At 43.3% G+C, this 23909-nt stretch overlaps 1 protein-coding gene across 1 annotated transcript; it reads left to right on the forward strand.

The window, feature by feature from the left end:
- Nucleotides 1-18922: 18922 nt before the first annotated feature.
- Nucleotides 18923-22107, forward strand: polr1g (RNA polymerase I subunit G). Its single transcript, XM_035384195.1, has 3 exons — nt 18923-19172; nt 19821-19956; nt 20939-22107. Exons 1-3 carry the CDS (start codon nt 19079-19081, stop codon nt 21702-21704), a joined length of 996 nt encoding a protein of 331 aa, XP_035240086.1. The 5' UTR covers nt 18923-19078; the 3' UTR covers nt 21705-22107.
- The last annotated feature ends 1802 nt before the right edge of the window (nt 22108-23909 follow it).

The following is a 23909-nucleotide window of genomic DNA, read 5'->3' on the forward strand; positions in this document are numbered from 1 at the left end:
GTATCTGTCTGTCCCACAGTACGGCAGGAGGGGTAGCACCAATCCTCATAGAGCAGCATCTGTTTCTGATGACAGCTGATAGCCCGAGAGGGGGGGCATGGAGCTGATAGCCGGGGCTGGCATACAGTGTATCCTCTTCCTGCTAGATGAATCACCCAGGTTCAAGTGTCTGGTCCCCAGCTGATTAATAATAATAATAATAATAATAACAATAGACTTTTATTCAGAGACTGATAACGATGGCATAAATCGCAATGCAATATTCAGAGGCTGATAATGAATACCATGAGATTCAATGCAACACAAAAATGTTTTGTTTAAAAACAAAAAGGAAACATTAATCCTGAAAACATTTAATAGACATTGAAACTGAGTGACAGTAAGGGGAACCATTTAAAAGGGCTTTGTGTAAGATGCAGAGGAGTGTGGTGGTGGAGGAAACCTGAATTATGAGCAGGACAAAAATAAAGTGCCATCAGAGACACCAGCCCAGAGTGAACCGAAGGCAATAAACCACAGAAACAATGGAGGAGAGATGGGCTTTCAAGCAGAACCATTTTGTATTATCTGAAGAGAACAGACCATGAGAAGTCAGCAAAGAGACAATTCAAAGAATGCAGGTCAGAGATTAATAATACTCTGACAGGGGTAGTGTTGGAAATGTTATTAGGGATGGAGTCTAAATATTTCCTACAAAGAATATTCCAATGCACAGCTGGATGCTTTAGAAAAGGAACTGAGAAGGTGGTATTTTTTTTGACAGAAGAGAAAGGATTGACAACGGCAGATTCTCTGTTTTTTGTGTAAAATTGTTTAAGAAAAGAAACGGTGTAAAGACATTCAGAACGGCATGGACAATTGACTGTGAAATCCAAGGGGAACCTTGTCAATCAGACGGAGGATAACAAAGATATAAATGTCAGAAGTAATAAGCAAGTGACAGGATACACATTTGAAGCAATGAAAGTGTATCATGCAAAAATCCTTAACACAGTCGTGTCGACAGCCAGTCCTGGAGGACCATACTGTCTGCAGGTATTTCTGTCAATCAGCAGGAAATGAAGACCTGGAGAACAAGGTGTGTGGACTCTTCCGCCTTTCTGTGGCTTTAATGAGTCACTTCTCCTGAATCACAGACATTCTGGCCCTCCAGGAGTTGCACATCCGTCTTCAGATTATGCTGTTCCTCACATAAATCCTATTTTTTTCGAAGGCATCATTTTGAAACATTTCCATTGGCATGCCGGCCTTGGGATTCGACAGATAAGAGCAAAACATTGATAACCAATATTTAGGGTTTTTTTTTTAAATGGAAAAAATAACTATAAATAATGTACTGGTAAAGAAGGAGAGGCTTAATTGCGCTTTAAATTCATTCACATGGTGTGCTGCGTGTCATGCCAACAGGAGTTCACCAGATAACATTGTATTAGGGCAAATGTGCAAACAAAGCATTTGCCTTGAAATACCGGTGATGTCATACCTTGCGGGCCTTCTGCTGAACGGTGTACCGCGCTTAATGGTAGCCCAGCTCGGCTGTAACAATAGTCAAAGGGCCAGCCCTGGGTGTCACGGGGAGGGGCTGATTGTACACGGCTGTTATGTCTGGCTGTCTGACGTCCACAATGAGGTGTTGCTGTAGCAGTTTGCTCTGCGGAGCGTATCATTACCCACCGTGCAATTTGTGCAAGTCGCACGTGTTCATTTTCGCGTGAGCTCACGGTGGTGGTCGCGTGACGAAACGATGGCCTGTCGGAGCCGGACGTGTCCACTCCCCGCCATCAGTGAGCACAGACGGTGTGTCCACTCCCCGCCCTCAGTGAGCACAGACGGTGTGTCCACTCCCCGCCCTCAGTGAGCACAGACGGTGTGTCCACTCCCCGCCCTCAGTGAGCACAGACGGTGTGTCCACTCCCCGCCCTCAGTGAGCACAGACGGTGTGTCCACTCCCCGCCCTCAGTGAGCACAGACGGTGTGTCCACTCCCCGCCCTCAGTGAGCACAGACGGTGTGTCCACTCCCCGCCCTCAGTGAGCACAGACGGTGTGTCCACTCCCCGCCCTCAGTGAGCACAGACGGTGTGTCCACTCCCTGCCCTCAGTGAGCACAGACGGTGTGTCCACTCCCCGCCCTCAGTGAGCACAGACGCTGTGTCCACTCCCCGCCCTCAGTGAGCACAGACGCTGTGTCCACTCCCTGCCCTCAGTGAGCACAGACGATGTGTCCACTCCCCGCCCTCAGTGAGCACAGACGGTGTGTCCACTCCCTGCCCTCAGTGAGCACAGACGCTGTGTCCACTCCCCGCCTTCAGTGAGCACAGATGGTGTGTCCGCTCCCTGCCTTCAGTGAGCACAGACGGTGTGTTTGATGCTTTCAGAGTGGTAGTGGTGTGTTTGTGTGGCACTCCGTCCCCCGGAGAGGCGAATTGGTCTCAGCTGCAGAGGCTGGTGGAGAGGGCACACGCACCTGGGCTGCGTTGGCTAATCAGCCTAGGTGCTTACAGGTGTGCTGCTCTCCACAGTTCGGGGCCGAGCCGAGTGCCTTTATTTGAGTTGCGTTTAATTTCAGTTTTGTTTCTTTTAACAAGATGGGGACAAAATTAACCCGCGCTGAAAAGTGGGAGGAGCGGGCCAGCTACGAGCGGGGAACTGAAAAGTTGCCACACGGTTTTGCTTTCTTTTGCCTTTGTTATTTTAGTTTGTTATTTTAGTTTATTGTTTTTGCCTGGAACCCGTAAGGGGGAAGGGTGAAGATGGCGTCTATTTTATTTCATGTTTGTGGGGGTGCGCTCTCTCTCTCTCCATACGACAGACAGTGGTGTTCCCCGGCACTGCCGCATCTACCTCCCAGGGGTGTCACGCTTGGCGTGTGACAGTTGGAAAGTATTATTATATGGGACATAAGGAAAGCAGGCTTTTGAGTGTTTAATTCAAACCTTTGGAAGGCTTAGTACATTCATTTATAATGGCAGCACTGTTATTGTAAAAATGTTTCAGGGCTTGATGAATGGACTTTATTCATCAGCTCAAGGATCCAGTCATGCACATGAGCAGCTACATCCTGGAACTACGTGGCCTGAAAGGAATCCAAAGTGAAAAGGAAAACCTGCATTTAGAATTCATATTTCTGGGAAGGAAGCAGGTGGCAGGATCTGGCACAAAGTGAGTAACTCCAGCGCAAACAGCGCGCAGGGCAGACAATGCGAGCGCTGGGGGGGGCCTGGCTGTCCTGGCTGTCCGTGCATGTGAGTGGGTAAGCCCACATTTACAATCTGTGTGTACACTTACACTTACTGAGGTCACCTGTGTGCTTACCTGGAGCAGACTACTTACTGAGGTCACCTGTGTGCTTACCTGAAGCAGACTACTTACTGAGGTCACCTGTGTGCTTACCTGAAGCAGACTACTTACTGAGGTCACCTGTGTGCTTACCTGAAGCACACACTACTTACTGAGGTCACCTGTGCGCTTACCTGAAGCAGACTACTTACTGAGGTCACCTGTGTGCTTACCTGAAGCAGACTACTTACTGAGGTCACCTGTGTGCTTACCTGAAGCAGACTACTTACTGAGGTCACCTGTGTGCTTACCTGAAGCAGACTACTTACTGAGGTCACCTGTGTGCTTACCTGAAGCAGACTACTTACTTAGGTCACCTGTGTGCTTACCTGAAACACACTACTTACTGAGGTCACCTGTGTGCTTACCTGACGCAGACTATTTACTGGGGTCATCTGGGACCTTACCTGACGCAGACTACTTACTGAGGTCATCTGGGAGCTTACCTGAGGCATACACCTTACTGAGGTCAACTGGGAGCTCACATAGCTGTTTATGTATAACGTACATACAGCCAATTCGGCCAATCAGGTGGAAGGGGTGTGGCTTTCAGCACAGACCACAACAGACTCAAGATATAGGGGCAACATAGCTCAGGAGGTAAGAGCGGTTGTCTGGCAGTCGGAGGGTTGCCGGTTCGATCCCCCACCCTGGGTATGTCGAAGTGTCCCTGAGCAAGACACCTAACTATATAAATGCAGTCCATTTACCAGATCCATCACTCAGTTCTGCACAGTAAATACGAGATCAAAACCTCATTTCAGCATTTATTTTATGCAACTTTCTGTTTTCACTTCCTCAGCACTGTTTTCAGCTAAACCCTGTTTTGAACCATTTTGCTCATGTTGGAACACAAAAGGTTCCCTTTTTGTTTTTATTTTTTGTTTCTAAGCAAGCTGTGTCCTATAGGAGACACAGTCTCATGTGCTATTGCTGAACAGGAGGCAGCTGAACCGGAGGTGTGGTTCAGCTCCTAGTACTGGCAACATGATGGTTGTGGGACTCCTGTGTGAAATCTGGGTGAAATCCGTGGGGAATTGTGTTGGGTGAGGATTGATCGAGGATGAGCGTTTCTCATTACACTTGGGCCTTCTAGAGCTGTACCAATCACATTATTTCTCCTCTTTTATATTTTATGGGGAGAGAGAGATGACACACAAGGAAAGATTTGGCTTGCAGTGGGTTACCAGACCAGCTGACATGTGGCCTTCCTGCAGAGAACTCACAATAATCTACAGCATGTCTGGGTTCTCAATTTCAGTCCTGCCAGACCCCTGTGATTGGCTGGTTTCAGTCCTGCCAGAGCCCTGTGATTGGCTGGTATCAGTTCTGCCAGACCCCTGTGATTGGCTGGTTTCAGTCCTGCCGGAACCCTGTATTTGGCTGGTTTCAGTCCTGCCAGAGCCCTGTGATTGGCTGCTTTCAGTCCTGCCATACCCCTGTGATTGGCTGCTTTCAGTCCTGCCAGACCGCTGTGATTGGCTGCTTTCAGTCCTGCCAGACCCCTGTAATTGGCTGGTTTCAGTCCTGCCAGACCGCTGTGATTGGCTGCTTTCAGTCCTGCCAGACCCCTGTGATTGGCTGGTTTCAGTCCTGCCAGAGCCCTGTGATTGGCTGCTTTTTGTTGTAGCTCTTTGATCTCTTGATCAATTGAGGCTAATAAAATTGTACTTAAGGTCTATCCTTTGTTGCTTAAACTTATGAATGCAGTACACAATACCTATGAACACAATTTTGGCTTGTTACCATTTGCATTTCCAAAAACGATTCAGTTTCAGTGACAAGGTTTCCACACTAATATTAATTAGTTTCGTCTGATTTCATAGTTTCCCCACTGATTTCACCTGAATACACAGTAATTTGCTACATTTTTCACTAAATGAAGCCCAGGACTCAATGGCAATAGAGAACATTAAATGAGCATTAGCTCATCTGATGAGCATTAAATGAGCATTAGCCGATCTGATGAGCATTAAATGAACATTAGCCGTTTTGACTGCGACTCCCAGGATGTGAAGATGAGGCCTTTGAAACATCTGTGTTATGACAGCAGCGTGGAACTGCAATGGAGCTGTCACCTCCAGCCCCTGTGTTTTCATGTCACGTAGCACATCAGACCACCATGTGTTTATGTGGGTAAGCCAGAGCAAGGTCAGTATGCTGCTAGCACCGTGGATTCCAAGGGACCAGCACTGGGGAGATATGAGGAGCAGCTGAGATGACTAAAGAAACCAGGGCGGACTGAGCAGGAGATACTGATAATAGCAGTAGTAGTAAAAGTAGTAGTAGTGTTTGTGGTGGTAATGGTAGTGGTAGTAGTAGTAGTAGTAGTAGTAGTAGTAGTAGTAGTAGTAGTAGTAGTAGTAGTAGTGGTAGTGGTAGTAGTAGTAGTAGTGGTAGGGGTAGTAGTAGTAGTAGTAGTGGCGGCAGGGGTAGTAGTACTAGTAGTAGCAGCAATAGCAGTAGTAGTAGTATTATTATTAACAGCAATAGTAGTAGAAGTAGCAGTAGTAGTAGTAGTATTTGTTGTTGTTTTAGTGGTAGTGGTGGTCGTGGTAGTAGTAGTAGTAGTAGTGGCAGTAGTAGTAGTAGTAGTAGTAGTAGTAGTAGCAGCAATAGTAGTAGTAGTAGCAGTAGTAGTATTGGTGGTAGTAGTAGTAGTAGTAGTAGTAGTAGTAGTAGTGTTGGTGGTGGTAATGGTAGTGGTAGTAGTAGTAGTAGTAGTAGTAGTAGTGGTAGTAGCAGCAATAGTAGTAGTAGTAGTAGTAGTAGTAGTAGTGGTAGTAGCAGCAATAGTAGTAGTAGTAGTAGTAATAGTAGTAGCAGTAGTAGTAGTTGTTTTAGTGGTAGTGGTGGCCGTGGTAGTATTTGAAGTATATTTGTAGTATATTTGAAGACAATTTGAAGGCAATTTCCTTTTGGTGATAAAAACACGTAACAGTCAGATACTTATTTTCACTGTGGTCCGCAAACCAAAAACAATGAAGCAGAAGTGATAATTACTAAAAAAGATAATCATCACATCAATGATTAATGATAGTCCATTATCCGTTCACAGGCAGAGCAGCAGAAGAAACACACAGACTAAAAGTGCAGGCTTTCAAACATCCATCTTCTAATTGCTCTATTGAAAGCCTCTCCATTACTGATTCTCTTAATTAATGCTGGTAAACTATTCCATAATGAGACTCCTGAATATTCAAATGAGTTTTTACCATACAAACACTTAAATACATATACAGTGTCTCTTACAACTGCCTCTGGTATAATAGCTACGTTCATCCCTTTCAAATGTAAAATAATATGTTAAAGAACTTCGAGAACAGCCAAAGAGAAAAGTGTGCATAGATCTTAATTTCAGCACGTTCACTCTGTCATCCAACGGAAGCCAACCAAATTTCCCGAAGTGCTTGAATTGATGTGGCTACAAGGTTTGAAGTTTGAGAATAACTCCTGATGCATTTGTTCGGTAGCCTGTCTTTCCACTGTTTTGATATACTGCCAGCGCCAAACCAGGATGTTCATTAATAACCAAAATAACATTAATTACAGTATCTAGATAATTAGATGTCCTGGCAACATATCTGATTCTTTGGATAACTTTTTGCAGCACATGGTAATGCCATGTCCTAAAATGATAAATAATTGTCAAGGACACAGGCCATATACTTAAGAGGTTTTTTGGAGTTATTTCTGTACTGTGAACCATGATGCTAAAGTCTGGTGATTGTCTCAGGCTGTATCTGTTACCAAACAAAATGGGTAGTTTTACCTAAATTCAGAGAGCTTTTGTTCCCACAGAGAAACATATTGCCTTTAACTCACAAAGTAATAAGTTGTGATTAACACTGTCAAATATGTTCTGTAGGTTTAGGAGATCTGTATCGCACAAATGACCATTATCAACCACTATCAGACCTTTTTAATAAAACCTGTGAGGTATAAAAGACACATGTCCATTCAATCTGATGCTCTGGAACCAGACTGGAAACTGTAAAGCAAGTTTATCCTGCGAACATAATCATTAATCTGATCATAAATGACTCTTTCCATTGCTTTTGACATTACAGCCGGTATTCAGACAGGCCTCTCCTTTCCGTGCTCAACTCTGCTACTTTCAGATGAGATGCTACTACTACTAGATGAACAGATAAGTTTATAATATGGGTGGCAGAAGGAGCCATCCTTCTGCATCCTTCAAAAAACAAGCAGAAATATTGTCCATCTCAGTATTTGTTAGTATACTGTATATGTTATTATATCAGAACATTTAAGACCAGTTTAAAGCCTTTATCACCTTAATTTGGGGCACTTTCATTGGATAAAAAGAATTTTGCATTATACCTTTTGGAGAAAAAAAAAAAACTATTAATATAGTTGTCATCAAACTTTCCAGAGTGCATGGGTAAATTATTAATTAAATCATCTGCAGCAGATGTAAAAAATTAAACTCCCAGAAAACTGAGCTTTGTCTTGTGCTCCACAAGGTGACGAGTATGCATGCTCTGGCTGCATGTGTTGCATGCAATAGGGTCACTTCACCTCAGAGTATACCCTCCCTTACTGGTTATCCTTCCGACCTCCATATAACTAAGGATTTTCAGTCTTGCCAGCACTCATACTTGATTCAAACTGGGGAGAGGTACCTATTTTAGGAAAGTATATTGTAAAGTGAAACATTTCAAGGGCAACTGGTGTAATTTTTCTTTACCATTCTTTACCTTTATCTTTACCATTTAAGCACATATCTATGTTCTCACAGATTCGCTGTTGAAACAGTGAATCATCTGAATAAGACCAAATAAGCAGCATGATGATGAAATATACTGACTTTTTTTCCACCAATGGTTGACCAATGGTTGAATTTGATCATGATACATATTTCCAAACATGATAAATGTGAATGTGATTTCAGGAGAGGCAAGGACAAAGACAGCACCCAAGTGTTTTATGTTGCCGTGGAGAGCACATAATTAATAAATTTTGCCACCGATTCATAGTTGCATATGCCTACTACCATAATATCCTTTGTCTAATATGTCTTCCTATTCCCCCAGGGCTTCCCAGCTGTCCCACAGGAGTGTGTCTTGTTGTGCTTGAAGCACGTGCCGTGAAATCAACCGGAAAAAAGATAACATGGCAGTATCCGTGGAAACGGGGTACCTTATGACCCATGTCATCCTTTTGTTTTTGTTTTCCCAGTCAGGATTTTTCATGGGTGGGCACTCAGAGCCTGAGCATGGAAAACAGACCCCTTCAACAACTGTGTGGTAACATCTGCCGTGTCTCTCACTTTATCTTTCTCCCTTTCTCTCTCTCTCTCTCTCTCTCTCTCATTTGCACCTGCTTTTCTGATTGTACTTGTGAAATTGCTTCTTATAGAATAATCCAGCCACAGCACCTTGTGTGTTAAGCTAAATAAACTGGTGTGAATGTCAGCATGTGACACAGGAGCTGCAGCTACAGAAACCAGGTCTATGCAGGCTCACCTCCAGGAGTGGCCTACCAGAGCCATCAATTACAGTACCAAACATTCATTCCTATTAGGCTATGCTAACTTTACCTTCATTTAAACTGAAAATGAGCAGAAGTAATCTATAAGTGCACCATTTCCTGCTTCCTTTATTTTGGTTTTTTTCCACCTCTACAGCTAGTGGCCAGCACCCCAACCAATCAGATAAATGGAAATGGCTGACATGCTGCTCAAGAGGGAAAATAAACTCTATGGTTTATGGAATTCCTGGAGCCTTATTACAATGTGAATTCCACCCTGAACTTACTGTAGCATCACTTAATACAAAATGGCCTAGTGTGCAATTCATTGAAAAAACAATTTTGAGAGAAGATCTAACTTCAAGTGACCTGAGAAATAGCAGTGTGTTTTCACATTGAAAAATAACTGAATAAGCTCTAATAGTATATTACATCAGTCCCAAAATACTGTTTTTAGAGGAAAAAAACACCACCAGTAAGCAGTCTTTCACATTACAATCACAAACACTGTAAGGGCATACAATATCAGCATGTCACGTGCAACATTTTTTTTTCTCTTTTCCTCAGGAAACTTATCTCAGCTTTTTACTCAGCTGCATGCCTGCCACTTGATTTATTTAATTATGTTATTAAAAAATAATAAATGGGGGCGACATAGCTCAGGAGGTAAGAGCGATTGTCTGGCAGTCGGAGGGTTGCCGGTTCAAACCCCGCCCTGGGCGTGTCGAAGTGTCCTTGAGCAAGACACCTAACCCCTAACTGCTCTGGCGAATGAGAGGCATCAATTGTAAAGCGCTTTGGATAAAAGTGCTATATAAATGCAGTCCATTTACCATTAAAAATGTCATTACAAAGTAACGCATACAGTTTCAGCTGAAATATTATCCACCCACAGCATGAGCTACAATGAGCTACAAAGTGCCACATAGCCTCATGTTTGTGCATCTTGCACCTGGAGCATATACCCCACAGCCTCTCACCAGGCTGCTCAATTAGCACCTCTCCTCCCATTCTCTTTAAAGAGCCTTGGTAACTCTTTCTGTGAATGGTCCTCCTTCATACACACGACACAGTAGTGCTGTAAACAAAGGCTGGTCTGGTAGCCTGAAAGCCAAACAGACCTGACCACAGGTGTGCTCTGGGCTCTGTGATCACTGAGAAGAAAGTCTTATTCAAACATGTCGACAATGTTCAGGTCTGAATCTGGACAGCACCAGCATATCTCTCACTAGTAAATGAATAATTAGTACCTGCTGAGTATATTTTAAATATGCATCTACACACATGCATGTTTTGGCCTATAGGTACCATGTTGAAGCAGAAGCTGTGCACCTTTAAAAGAAAAATTCCTTCCACATCGATAGTGCTTTACTCACAGCTCAAAACCTTTTTACAGGTGTTAGGGGGAAACTCACCTCAGCCACCACCAGTGTGTAGCGCCCACCTGGGTGATGCACGGCAGCCATTTTGCATCAGAACGCTCACCACATATCAGCTAGAGGAGGTTTAATTGGCAATGATCTGCCGATGAAACTAGGAGATGATTAGGTGGCAGGTTGTGAGAGCCAGGTTGGGAATATGGTCAGGTCACCAGGGCACCCCCAACTCTTTGCGATAAGTGTCATGGGATCTTTACCGACCTCAGTGAGTCAGGACCTCAAATGAATACCTCATCCAAAGGCAGACCTTTGAAAGCAGAGGCATAAAGAGCCCCTGCGCGTGAAGCTGCCGCCCGCAGGTCCTCGTCTCCCGGGCCCCTGGCTGCAGACTGGGCCCAGTCATCCTACAGAGATTCTTTGAGATCTGCTTGCTGACTCTGGGAAGGCATTTCTCCCAACCTTTTCATCCCCTGATGAAGTGTGATGTGAAGCCTCTGTACTGTCCATGACCTCAGTGGGGACTGCTGGAAGTGTCACTTTGGGAAAACCCAAATTTAAAACACACATGGCATGTCCTGCTGCTCATAGCCTTTCTGGGAGGAGGGGAGAGAGTCATCATGCTCACTCAAGGGTGGCTGTAGACCACGTTCTCACCATCCTAGTCTCTGTGCAGTTCAGCCCCATTCAATCAGGATTTCCAAATGCACCCAGTCAACACAATAGTGTTGACCTGCTGGTCATGACCGGACTCTGGAGATCTTCAAGGGCATGGCTGTCCAAACATTCTCCATCTTATGTCTTGCTTCAATTCTCTTGTTCATCTTATAGTTGGGTTGTCTCACAGGCATGAGGGGGAAGCAAGTTGCCACCTGTCCCACAGGCCTCTATGACAGCATGACTGCAAGCTTCTCTCAGGCAGTGGTCCATGGCTCCTTCCAGCCAATTTTGTTTTTAGCAGAATGTCCACAGGCTAAGTAAACTACTGTCCAAGCATGGGAGCATAGAGTTTACCCTGTGCTAGTGTTGATCTGTGCATAGAGTTTACCCTGTCCTAGTGTTGATCTGTGCATAGTTTATCCTGTGCTAATGTTGATCTGTGCATAGTTTATCCTGTGCTAGTGTTGATCTGTGTATAGAGTTTACCCTGTGCTAGTGTTGATCTGTGCATAGTTTACCCTGTGCTAGTGTTGATCTGTGTATAGAGTTTACCTTGTGCTAGTGTTGATCTGTGAATAGAGTTTACCCTGTGCTAGTGTTGATCTGTGCATAGAGTTTACCCTGTGCTAGTGTTGATCTGTGCATAGAGTTTACCCTGTGCTAGTGTTGATCTGTGCATAGAGTTTACCCTGTGCTAGTGTTGATCTGTGCATAGTTTATCATGTGCTGGTGTTGATCTGTGCATAGTTCACCCTGTGCTAGTGTTGATCTGTGCATAGTTTATCCTGTGCTAGTGTTGATCTGTGCATAGAGTTTACCCTGTGCTTTTGTTGATCTTTGCAGTTTACCCTGTGCTAGTGTTACCGTTTTAGAACACCCACATTTTTCCAGTTTTATTGAAATTTACACAGTTCAAGTCCAGCGAATGACCTGAAATGGTACAAAGGTAAGTGGTAAACTGCCAGAGGTTTAAAAAATAAAAGTTCAGGTTACCAAAAACTGAAAAATAATGTAAATTTCAGAATTATAAAAATGGCCTTTTTCAGGGAACAAGTAATGGGTTAACAACTTACAGCTTTCCTGCAGCAATGGAAGTAAATTAAGCCTTGAAAGTTGATGCAAATAATTCCTACAGTATCCCAACTTTTGTTGATTTCTTACAAACCCTCTGTATATATACAATCAGTGAATGTCTGGGGCTCTTTTGCTGGATCCAGAGTTGGCGACTTGCACAGAGTGACTGGCACCGTGAACCAAAAAGGCTACCACAGCATTTTGCAGCGTCATGTAATACCCTCTGGTCAACGTCTAGTTGGTCTGGGGTTCATCCTACAGCAAGATAATGACCCAGAACATACCTCCAGGCTATGTCAGAACAATCTTAGAAGAAAAGTACAAGATGGTAGGCTTCAAATCATGGAATGGCCAGCACAGTCTCCTTAAACAGACTTAAACCCCATTGAGCTGGCTTGGGTTGGACTGGACAGAAGGGTGAAAGCAAAGCAATCTACAAGTGCAAAACATTTGTGGGAACTTTTGCAACAGTGTTCGGAAGATCTTTCAGAACAATATTTGATTTCCATTGTAGAACGAATGCCACGAGTGTGGTCAGCTGTAATATCTGCAAAAGGTGGCTGCTTTCATGAGTCAAAAAATTAGAATAAATTGTGTTAAACACAATGGTTCCATGATTTTGTTTTTTAAAATATACAATTGTTTATTTGTTCTATGCTTTAATTTTAGAGTACGTTGAGATAACTGCATAAATTTCAACAAAAACAGGAAAAATGGAGGTGTTCTAAAACTTTTGACCGGTAGTGTAGATGCTGATCATTAAGATCAATGCATGTGTGAGCACGCTCGATTCATCCTCATGAGCAATGAGCTGAAGTCACAGACACTCATGTCCCACTCCGATAAACATTGGCCACCATTGATTGTGCTAATTACATACCAGAGCCTCATTATTAGGGCCACAACAAGACTCCTGCCATTTTCAGAGATTAACAACAGCTGTGTCTCCAAACCCTTAATTCCTCAATAATGCCTCGAGCTCTGTCTGCACAGAGGTGTTTGATGTGATATCCATCTCCTTTTCCACAAATCTGGGATGAAAACGGATACACTTTGAATGGTACTCTGAGGGAGAACATTAACTTCCCCATCTGGTTTTTCATGGTTCAGTGTGGAGTTTTACTGAGAGAGCTCTGTAACTGATAGAGCTTTTTGGCTTGGACAATGTTTCAAATCTTTCTTGACAGAGCCTATAAGTTTGTTAAGCTTAGGGAAAACTTTAGGGAACAAATACTACACCAAATCTAGTGTGCCACAATGTGAGCATTGCTAGTTAAATGCACTGAATTTGGCAACAAGCCTTGAAGTATGTCTTTAAGGCTAAGTTTACACCGCCTGGTAAAAGTGACCCAATTCCCATTTTTGCTCACATGTGGCACAGATTGGACATGTACTGTAAACAGGAAAAAGCACATGGAACCAGATATTTTATGATCCACACGGGCCGCATTCATATGTGGAAATAAATCCGACAGCAATCGAAAATCTGTCAGTGCCATCTAATTGCACAGATCGGAATTTCCTGGACATTGCGGTTCACACATTATTCAAAATGTGATATTCCCATACTTTTCTTGCATTTGAATTACGCGCACCACATATATTACATGTACAATCACTCTCCACTGGTAACGATAAATGTGCTTTTAAATATGTGGGGCAAAGAGTCAGGGGCTGTTTGTTGCAAATCTAAGACGCTTTGAAATTATTATTATTAATAATTATTATTATTATTTTCTGTCTCGTTTTAAGTACATTGCAGAAGGTGATATGGCCGTGGCGGCGCGGTTGTTTACTTTTGTATCGGTAACCAAACCCGTGTGTATGCATGCAGGTTGTAAACCATGTAAACACAGGTATCGGATATGGGTCACTTTTAAAAGGAAATATAAACAGTCGGTCAAAAAAATTGGATATGTGCCAAGGCAAAACATCGGAACTGGGCATCAAGATCTGCGGTGCAAACGTAGCCTGTGTGCTTTTAACATATATTGCAACTTGCACTGTCAGACTCAAAATGCTGCCACATTATTTTAATCCATGTTGTAATCCAATACGCATTCCTGGTGCTATCTGCCACTCAGGAGCTGTTCAGCACAGATATGTCAGCAAGGAGCACTTTTGGGTTTTCCTTGGAAAACCAGTAAAACATGTAAAAATTACCTGTACCATCCTTCAATTCTTCCGTGACCACAGATATGCTGTTAGTTTCAATCAGTTCTTGATTACATGCTTGTTTAAAAATGCACGTAATTTAGGATTGTCCACTTTGTAACACATACATTGTATATTTGTAACACAAAAGTAGTAACTTTGACACAAAATGTGTTAAAAGTAACACAGGTAGTAACACAAAAAGTGTGCTGGATATTAACGCATCTTTTTTGAGTGATGCATCTCTCCCTCAGAACAATATGTCGAATACCTTCACATCAGAATCAAGTAACTGAGTCATTCTGCAAGACTGGAGATGTATAGATCAATCAAATAACAAATCAGAACAAATTAACAGGACTGTTAACAAGTTATCGATTCAATATTTTCGTCGTGTAGGTATAGGTGAAGATGTGCGCTGTTCTTTTTCGATATGTTCTTACATTGTCTGAAGGGCAGGAACTAGGCTATTAGCGGCTGCAGATTTCTTGGCCACCCTTGCGATTCCTTAAGTGTGAACCAATGTGAGTTCCAGACCCTTTGAAAAGATTAGCAGAGCCGTTGCCGTGACATTGACCCGGCCAAACCAGACAACAGAGCAGGAAGCGCATCCCAGCGCCCGTCGCCTTCCTGCCGACGTCAAGTGGTTCGCTGTGGTGTGAGGTTTCGGGGGTCGCGGGCTGTGACTCTGCCGCGGTGCCTGGGGGGACTGGGGAGGAAACAGGGGACCGGGGCAGCCTGAGTGACGCAGGAGACGCGGTCTCTATTCCAGCCTTCCCTTCACTTCTGTAAACAAGACTCACAGAAGCCGCACGCCTGACAATCAGCCTCCGGTAATAATAGAGGGAAGGGGGAGGGGTGTCTTTCTAACAGGGAAAACGCCAAAGTGAAGGACTTCAGCAGCCTTTGGTTACCAGAATCCCGCTTTTGGAGTGGGATGTCCTGTTTTGTGCAGGTTTGTGGTCCTGGCAGGACAGTATATATGTCCGGTCTGGATAAGTGATTGAAATGAAATTTGACTTTTTGTAATGCACTCTTCCTCCTGTTCCCTGGTCAGCGTCCGGTTTTGAACAAAAATGATAATCTGGCTTCCCAAAATCTGTGCAATCTGCGCTCTGTAAACAGGATCCAAGCCTTCTCGGACACGTGGTACACTGTACAGTACAGTATGAATTTGCTTTCTCTTTCTCAGCTTGCTTACTGGCTTCATCAGTGCTTCAGTAAATAACAGCCGTTCTCCCTCAAAAATTAAAAAAGGTGAAGACATTTTGTTCAATTGGTGTAGAATCTCTCTCTCTCTCTCTACCCATGTCAAATAAAGACTGGTAATTCCAAATTTAACAGTCTTTATTTTAAACAGGCGGAAAGAGCGCGCGATTCTACAAAAATGACACAAAACCCCTTTCACCCTCATGGGATCCAGGTAAAAACATAATAAATTAGCGACTGGAGCCGCCACTTTACTGTAGTTCGGCAGCTGCCACAAGAAACCTGCCACTCTGCCAGCTGCCAGTATAACCGCCACAGGCCATCCGCCAGACTAGCTGCCGTGAGAAGCCAACTGGCAGGAAAACCCGGCAGCCACTGCAGTGGCCACTGGCGGCTGCAAGCTGCCCCTAGTGGAGCCATACGTATTCAGAATGGTCTAACTAGCCCTCGCTAGCCAATATGCACACAGAAGTAAATAAATACATATTATCGAAGTATTTATAATGTGTGTGGCCAAGGAATGACAGAGCTATGTATTCGCAATAGTCTAACAGCTGACATCTTTATATTTCAAGCCAAGTTCAAAGCAAAACACAAGAAGCTGCTCCTCCATGTTATGACACCATGCCATTGATTCAGAAGTACATATGTGCAGTTATTTATATATATTTGGTTTTTTTGTGAGGGAATGCAAAAGTTTTGCAATGGAACCCAAAAGTATTGCGAGGGAATGAAAAAGCTTTGCGAGGGAACGCAAAATTATTATTATTATTATTCTTTTTCCACCCATGTCCCTTCATAAATTACAATAGTCCAGCGTGATCTGTTTTTTGCTTAGCCAGTTCCTGTGCACTAATAAGTGTTACTGCCACACCACCAACTTTTTTTCCTTTCAGTTCAGAGCAATAAGTCTTTCGGGCATTGATTATAGAATTTGTCCCTGCTCGGGGGGTAGTACTTTTCAAAAGTACCAGAACCTTTGGGGTGGAGCGCAAGCGCTGAAAATTTCTTGCAGTGTTTTATTTCAACTGTTTTATTTTTAAAAATCTGCAGCCGCAAACCGATTTATTTTCATAATAACTTGAAATCAAACTTGTTATGTGGCGCAGTAGGCTACTTTTGGTTATAGCCTGCCAACGTCTTGGAATTATAACGTGTGCCCTTCTGTTCTTTTCTTGCTTTAGTATTCGTTTTATAAAATGCTAAGCATTCGTGCTGGGACACCATATTATGTACCAAAACATTCAAACGGTTTAATTCGGTTGCTGAATATTTTCTTCCGGATTTTCTTTGTTAGCCCGTTGTAATTGACTCAAAACGTTTGATACAGTTATGTGAGGTATGTGGTAGTTCTGCGTAGTTTACATTGGTGATACAGTAAAAGAAAACTGGAAATCACCTTCCGCACTTTTTGTCAGGGTAAAATAACAGGTTAATTCTAGTAATCGTCCCTTTTGATTTTTCAGACTGCCGTAATTTTACTCTGCCATTCTTCAATTCCACAAAAAGACCAGGAAGACTATGGACTAATTTATGGTGCATGGTTCGCATCTGGAGGGCATGGTTCGCATCTGGAGGGCACACTTCGCTGCTCGGCTAGCAGTAACTTTGAAAGAAAGCAAACGGTGGCTGTACCACTGCTAATTTAAATTTTCACGCAAGTGCGAGTTTTCGTTCTATTCTTGTCATTTTGCGATTAGCCTATATGGAATTGACGATGAGAAAGTAATATATTCAACAGCAAATTGTTTACAACGTGTGCATGTTTTCTGCTGTCGTTGCCAGTTATATTGGAAATGTGAATGCATTCTGTTGCCTCGGATGTCAAGACATGAAAGTGAATGTTCGCATAAAAACATAATGAATGTGTTTGAGAGGATATATAAAACAGCTACAATCTGACTATTGGCCTGTTATATCTATCTATTTGTTGCATAACAACAGTCCAAGTTCAACTACCAACGAGAGTTTTGCTTGACAACGGTAAAATATGCCCAAACGGCCGCGGAAGAATATTTCAATTTCAGGTGATTAAATCGATAAAAATCAATAAATACAAAAGTAACCATATTTAGTCATTGTTTGTCTTGTCCATCTTGTCTCTCCCTGGTATATTCACTCTCTTCCCCTGAAGACACCATTGTAGATTCACTCATGAGTACCTGGGGACAAAGTGCCCAAACATACACAAATGCTACACGGATATACTGATTTTGCTTAGCATTGCATTGTATCAGAGTTTTCCCACAGAATCCAAACAGAAGTTAACTTGGAAAAAATAAACTGCCTGCGGTAAAAAAAATATGAAATACCATCTATATACACAAATGATTATTTTTTTGTCCTGCAACATTTTTTTCATTCTTCTTTGAAATAGGTTCTCCATTCTGGCAAGGTGCACAGAAACTGTCACCTATTTGACCATAAGGACATCCTGTTTTAATGATTTCTTTTCTTTTTTTTCTTTCAACCTACATGCTTAAATTAGACAAACTGCAATGCACAAGGTATTTCTCTAAATAATATTTTAAAATGTAAAATATTTGTCACAGATCTGTATTCTGCTGTTTGTATTCTACTGGCTAATACGGAAGTTTCATAATGGATTCTTGAGATTAATAAAAATAATTTTGAGCCTCTATCTTTAATATGATTATGAATATAAACTCAGATTTTGAGGGATATACACACTCCTCCCACATCTTTGTTATTAGAACACAGCCTGAATCATAGCAAAATCTGCTGTAACAATATTTATGCAATGATGAAATAACAACTTGTGTCCTCCAACAATAAACAATAACTCCAAAAATGAAACTCAAGTGAAAGGTGAAGTAAGCTTTGTGAGCATATCAGATGTCAGATGTAGGCCTATTCTTATTATTTCACTTATTCTTATTATTTTCCACTTTATTCTTGCAAATGGCAGTTTGGATTTTTCACAACATACTAGCTAAATTATTGCACTATATTATGTTATATTTTTGCACAGAACCAATATGGAGGACCCCATAATTCAGTGTTTGTTCGGGGTTGAAAAGAAATGATTATTTTGATTAATCGGAGTAACAGGAACTTGTGTTTCATTTAATGTGTGCCAGCTGGCTCCAGGTTGTTTGAAGAAGTACATAAAACAAATACACCCTCTATGATTGACTATACATAAGTATAAAACATATAGAAGCGGCATAAAATGTATTAATTTTGGTTTGAAGTGCAATGTAAACAGGTATTTTAATGTACACAAAACAAAAATGAATCATTATGCTACACACTTGCGCCCCCATGTGTATGGCCGTATACTGGGGGAATTTTTAACAGCAGATATAGAAATTGTGCTTACAATTAATAAGAGAATGAAAACAATCGAATATAAATAATATTAATTCACAAACATTTAAACAGCCATAGCTTTACGGTTGAGGCAGGGTTTTTGTTAACCAAATACATAACATAGATTAAAAATAAACATCTATGGTACCTTCTCACACTATAATTTCCAGGGCAAAGGTTATTTTTCGAAAAACAATAAAGAGTATGCGAAAAATTTCTCCTGCCATTATCTCAAAGAATCCCCATAACCGGAACTCTTCAGCAAAAGTAGTCAACTGAAAACCGGAACTTAATTTGTGGACTACGGAACGGTGTCGAGAGTGTAATCGCGAGTGCAAAATAGTATCTGGTCACACGTGTTGAATTAGTGTGGCAGCGATGTTTGTCCTATGAACGAATTATTTATTATATTGTAGCTAACGTTAATATTAATGTAGAAGCCATGGCTGCGAAGCCGAGAGAAGTATCAAGCAGTGATGCAGAATCGGATTCGGAAAGCGAACTAGTGCAAGAAAAACAGACACGACAACGGCAGCGTAAGCTATGTTTTGTTGATACCTGTAGTTAGTACTTGAAGTAGCAAGGCAACTAGCTAACGTTAGTAATATTGGTAGCTAGTTATTAAGTAGATCGTTTTGGCGTGTCACGTTTTCAAAGGTGAAGCTAATGCTAGCTGTACAACCTCATACCTGGCAGTCAGCTCCTCCTGCAAAGTAGTTCAGTTTGCAAACCGTTTAGCTGTCCATTATCATTTAAAAGTGTAGCTACGTAAATTTGCTCTTAAGTGATTTGTCAATGATAACCAGATGAACTAGTCGCTAATACGAAATCACAGATTTAATCCCAGATGGACAGTCCTGGGATCAGAAAGTGAAAGGTTTGCTATGCATTTCTTCACCCATCAACTCTGCCTTCTGATATCACTAAATAGTTCTACTTCCTGGCTGAAGAATTGTGCTAACTTTGCAAATCCAGGTGACTGGAACCAAATACTCGGGAGGACTTTTACTGTATATACCTGAATTGTCCACTTGTGTATTTGACACGTTTGGTTGTTCATTTAAGGAATACGTAAGCCAGCATTGAACGTGGGCCTCCCAGAAATGTTTTGGTAACTAACTGGCTGTTAACCAAGTTGGACCCAAAGCAGTCAGTACTTTGAAAATCCCACCCTGTCTTTGCAGATACCAAGTACCAGTGTCCAGCGGATTTTGTCTTCTGCGACATCAGGCCGTGTGCCAGTACACGTCTGGAGAATGTGAAAGACAGCGACACAGAGCTGTGGCTCATCAAAGCGCCCGCATCGTTCAGTCCAGACAGGTGTGGTGCCTCATCTTAGCCTCTGTTTGTCATCTTAATTACGGACGTTTGTATTGTTCTAATGGGATTCCATAAGTACGTTGGCTTGGATCAATGCAAGGAATTCTCTGCAAAAATTCAAGCTAATACAATGTTCGTAAAGGACTGACCCACATTACACAAGCAGATAACTTTCAGTGCAGCACAAAATAATGCTTCAACCTTGGACCCCTCTCTCCTGATTGGATGTAATTGTTTAGAATGGGCACTATGACAACAGTACAGCAATGCTGGTCATGTAGCTTGCGGGGCAGCATAATTTCAGGAAATTGCTGTTAATGAGAATATTAGATTTGAGATTTGAATATTTAGATATGATATTTGATTCACAGTGGAAAAAACTTTTAGAAGATTCTACAAGAGAATTCTGTATTGAATATCACTAGGTTAGGCGTCTTTGTCACGAGGTTAATTAATGGGGGAAGTGCATGATCTCTGAAAGGATTTTATTTTATTTTTTTGCAATTACTGGGAGCCTTCTGTAGTCTGATCGTGTGTCTTTGAGTGACTTCCACTATCATTAGGATTGATTTTTGTAGGTGCTGTGAAAACAGCCAGGCTATGCCTTACATCACTGAACTTTGAATTAAACTTCGACAACACTGGAACGCTGTTTTCACGGTATTGTGCTCTTAGTACTTGCCAAGTGCTGCGTTAGCTGGAGTTTTAGCAGACATTTCTGATGACCTGCTGTTTTATAATGGCTGTAGAGGTCCGTATCGGGCTAGAACTGAGGCCCAAGTCTGTCTAAGCCTGATGTCTTTATGGCCTGACCTGATCCAGCCGCACAAGCTTTGGGTTGGTTCCTTTTTTAGTTATTTGACGGGTTTTGTCTTAATTTCCCCTTTGAAGTGACAGCGATGTCTAAATAAAGCTGTGCTTGGGGCCTTGCGCTGCAGGTCTGTGGGTTTGGTAAGTGAGCTCTGAACGGTTTCTCTTGCAGTTTCTCTGGTATGAGGGTTCCCGTGGTGGGCCTGGAGACCATCCAGCCGCGCAGCAGGAAGCAGCAGGTCTACAGCGTCCTCAGCACCCCCGTCGCCGTGGGCGACGCTCGCCTCCTGTCGCCCGGCAGCCAGCGCGCCGGCGGCACGCTCTGCGCCCCCGCCTTCTCCGGCATCATCAACATCTGCGAGAGCTACGGGGATCGCCGGGGCCACCAGGTTCCCATGGCGATCCCCGCGTGCCCCGCCCCTCTCATCCCGGAGGGGCTCAAGCAGCGCTTCCAGCCCTTCGGGAGCAGAACCCTGCCCGGCCAGGGGTCCGAAGCGCGGGGGCCGCAGGAGGAGGGGCCCGCCGAGGGCCCTGCAGCAGCCAAGCGCATGAGAACAGACCCAGAGGAGAGCGCCGCCCCGAAGAAGAAGAAGAAGAACAAGAAGAAGAAAGACAATGACGCTGTGGTGGCGAAGGAGGAGACGGTGGAGGAGGAGGTCTCGGCAGCGGCGAGCCATGGTCGACCAGACACACCCCCGGTCACTGCCCAAGAGCCTGCCCCAGGGGAGGAAGCGGTGGAGAAGAAGAAGAAGAAAAAGAAGAGCAAGGATAGAGACAGAGGAGAGGTGGAAGAGAGTGGCAGAGGCGTGGAGACGGGTTTGAGATTAAAAGAGGAAGTAGAGGTGAAAACTGAGCAATTGGACCTTGCTTGCAGTAGCATGGAGAATTTGGTGAAAAAGAAAAAGGTGAAGAAAGAAAAGAAGCAAACGCAGGACTAGCACACCTCATTTTTACTCTTAACAAGAGCAGAGCAAAGCCTAGATTTCTGTAAGTGATAATACAGAATTACATTTGCGAATACAGTAACCTGTCAGAGGTCTGATTTTGCAGGTTACCTGTGGATTATTCCGTGATTTTAACATAAAGGAAACCTATACTGGAAAAAATGCAAGCGCAAAATGCAGAGAATGGTAAATTAAGATTAATCTTTTTTTTTTCTTTTTTTATAATTTCATTTTTTGTGATATGCTTTTTAAAAGGCTGTTTATAAACATGGTGGAGTAATGAACCATGGGAGTGTTGGCATGTTGGCAATAGGGACCATATCCCAAGGAAACATCCGGCAGATTACTTCCAGTAAAATGTCTTGAGCAAAAATAAAATACGTGTGTACACACCCTACTGTGCAAAACTCTTCATCGTATTCTTCACCGATGCATAAGGATGTAAAGCTGTTCGGCCATTGGTGATGTTGTGCAGCAGGACATGAAACACCATTTCAGAAGCAAACACTAGTTATTGAAGGTCTCTGGAGAAATGTCAGTGGTTTTGAAGGGATAGGGTGGGCACACTTACCATAAGGTATATTGTGTTTTTTTTGGGTGTATTTAAATAAATAGAGATCTCCCTTATGCTACAAGAAACAAAACATCTGTAAATATATTGTGTAGCTCCCCCCCCAACCACCCTTCCCATCCTAAGAATAAGGCCACTGCAGTTCTGTAATGTGCAGGAGCCACAGGTAGGTGGCGACGGTGCTCTTCCGTATTGCACGCCTAGGCTGAAGTGGTTGGGCTGATTTTGTTCTGCCTCTTGATCTGCACTGGAGCATGGTCATGTATCCTAATGAGGGTAGACATCTTTAGCGGTGCTAGACTCCAAGGCTATAAATATGCCCCTTTATATATACATCACTCAATCTGAGTGTGAGACATGAACTGTTTTCTCAGTGTGTGTATCCTTGTGTCAGCTTCTTTTTTTAAAGCGTGCATTTGGGATTTGCGTGTCCTCGTTCTCTTTTTAGCTCCAGAAGGTGAGTACAGACTGCGCTGCTGCAGCGCTGGAAATAAGGCTTCAGGAGACCGTGACCCGTTAGAATTCACCGCTTTAAAAACGCTCATTTCATCTTGCTGCTGCTGGTTGAAAGTAATGGGGACAATTTGGTGCATATGCCACTCTTCACTAAAATCACACACTTTCTTTTTTTTTTTTTGTTTGGGGGGTGTATTTTAGGGATATGTACGTGCGTGTGTGTGTTTTTGGGGGTGTGAGCGTGTTGGGTGTGTATTTATGGTGTGTGTGTGTGTGCTTGTATATGTATTTTGGGGATGTGTGGGGGGAGGGTGTATTATTGGAGAAAGTGTGTCTATGTGGGGGTGTGAGTATTTTGTGTATGTGTGTGTGTGTGTGTGCATGTTTTGGGTGTATTTTGGGCATGCGTGCGTATTTTGGTTGTGTGTGTGTAATTTGGGTGTGCGCACATACATATTGGTTTTGTGTGACTGTGTGTGTGTATTTTGGCCGTGCGTGCGTACTTGGTTGTGTGAGTGTGTGTGTGTGTGTGTGTGTGCGTGCTGCAGGTGCTATTAACAGCAGTACATAACGCTATCTGCTGAGTGAATTGGCAGCAGGATATAGAACCCTGAGCTCCGTGCTCACCTCCAGGTAAACTACGCTGACCAGAGCATGACCAGAGGTTGACCAGAGGGGCATTGGTTCACATCCCAAGCAGGATGGCGTAACCGAACCCTGGACAAAAGACCCCCCCCCCCCCCCCCCCCCCCAGGATTGCTCCGGTGAAAGCATGCAGGTGTTCCTGCGCGTAAAACGTAAGCGCCACTAGCTCTGAATCGAAAAAGGGGGATTGTCTGGCTACGCGGATAAATAATTGAATGCAGTCTGAAGCTACTGGAGACGTGTCCTGACTGCAGAGCACCAGGGCTCCCGGGCGCCCGAGCACATGCAAATTAAAGGGTTTTTTTTTCGGTGGGTGGGTGGGGGGGGTGTTTGTGGTGGCGTAATGAATTGATGGAAGCCAATCTCATCCCCCCCCACCCACCCACCCACCCACCCACTCCTCCCTCCTCCACTGCAGCGATTCCTCTGTCCCCTCTGAATCGCTCTCTCTTTCTCTCTCTCTCCTTTCAACCCGTGTTCCAGCCAGCCTGCGGCAGCCAGGGGAGGTGGAGGAGGCGGGGAGGGGG

Source organism: Anguilla anguilla, chromosome 12 (assembly GCF_013347855.1).
Source record: "Anguilla anguilla isolate fAngAng1 chromosome 12, fAngAng1.pri, whole genome shotgun sequence".
NCBI classification, from domain to species: Eukaryota; Metazoa; Chordata; class Actinopteri; order Anguilliformes; family Anguillidae; genus Anguilla; species Anguilla anguilla.

Bases quoted from the DNA above. Each gene is read 5' to 3' on its own strand.
- polr1g (XM_035384195.1), top strand. From the start codon at position 19,079: ATGGCTGCGAAGCCGAGAGAAGTATCAAGCAGTGATGCAGAATCGGAT. The intron at 19,173-19,820 runs GTAAGCTATGTT...CTGTCTTTGCAG, and splicing joins ACAGACACGACAACGGCAGC to ATACCAAGTACCAGTGTCCA. The intron at 19,957-20,938 runs GTGTGGTGCCTC...TTTCTCTTGCAG, and splicing joins GCATCGTTCAGTCCAGACAG to TTTCTCTGGTATGAGGGTTC.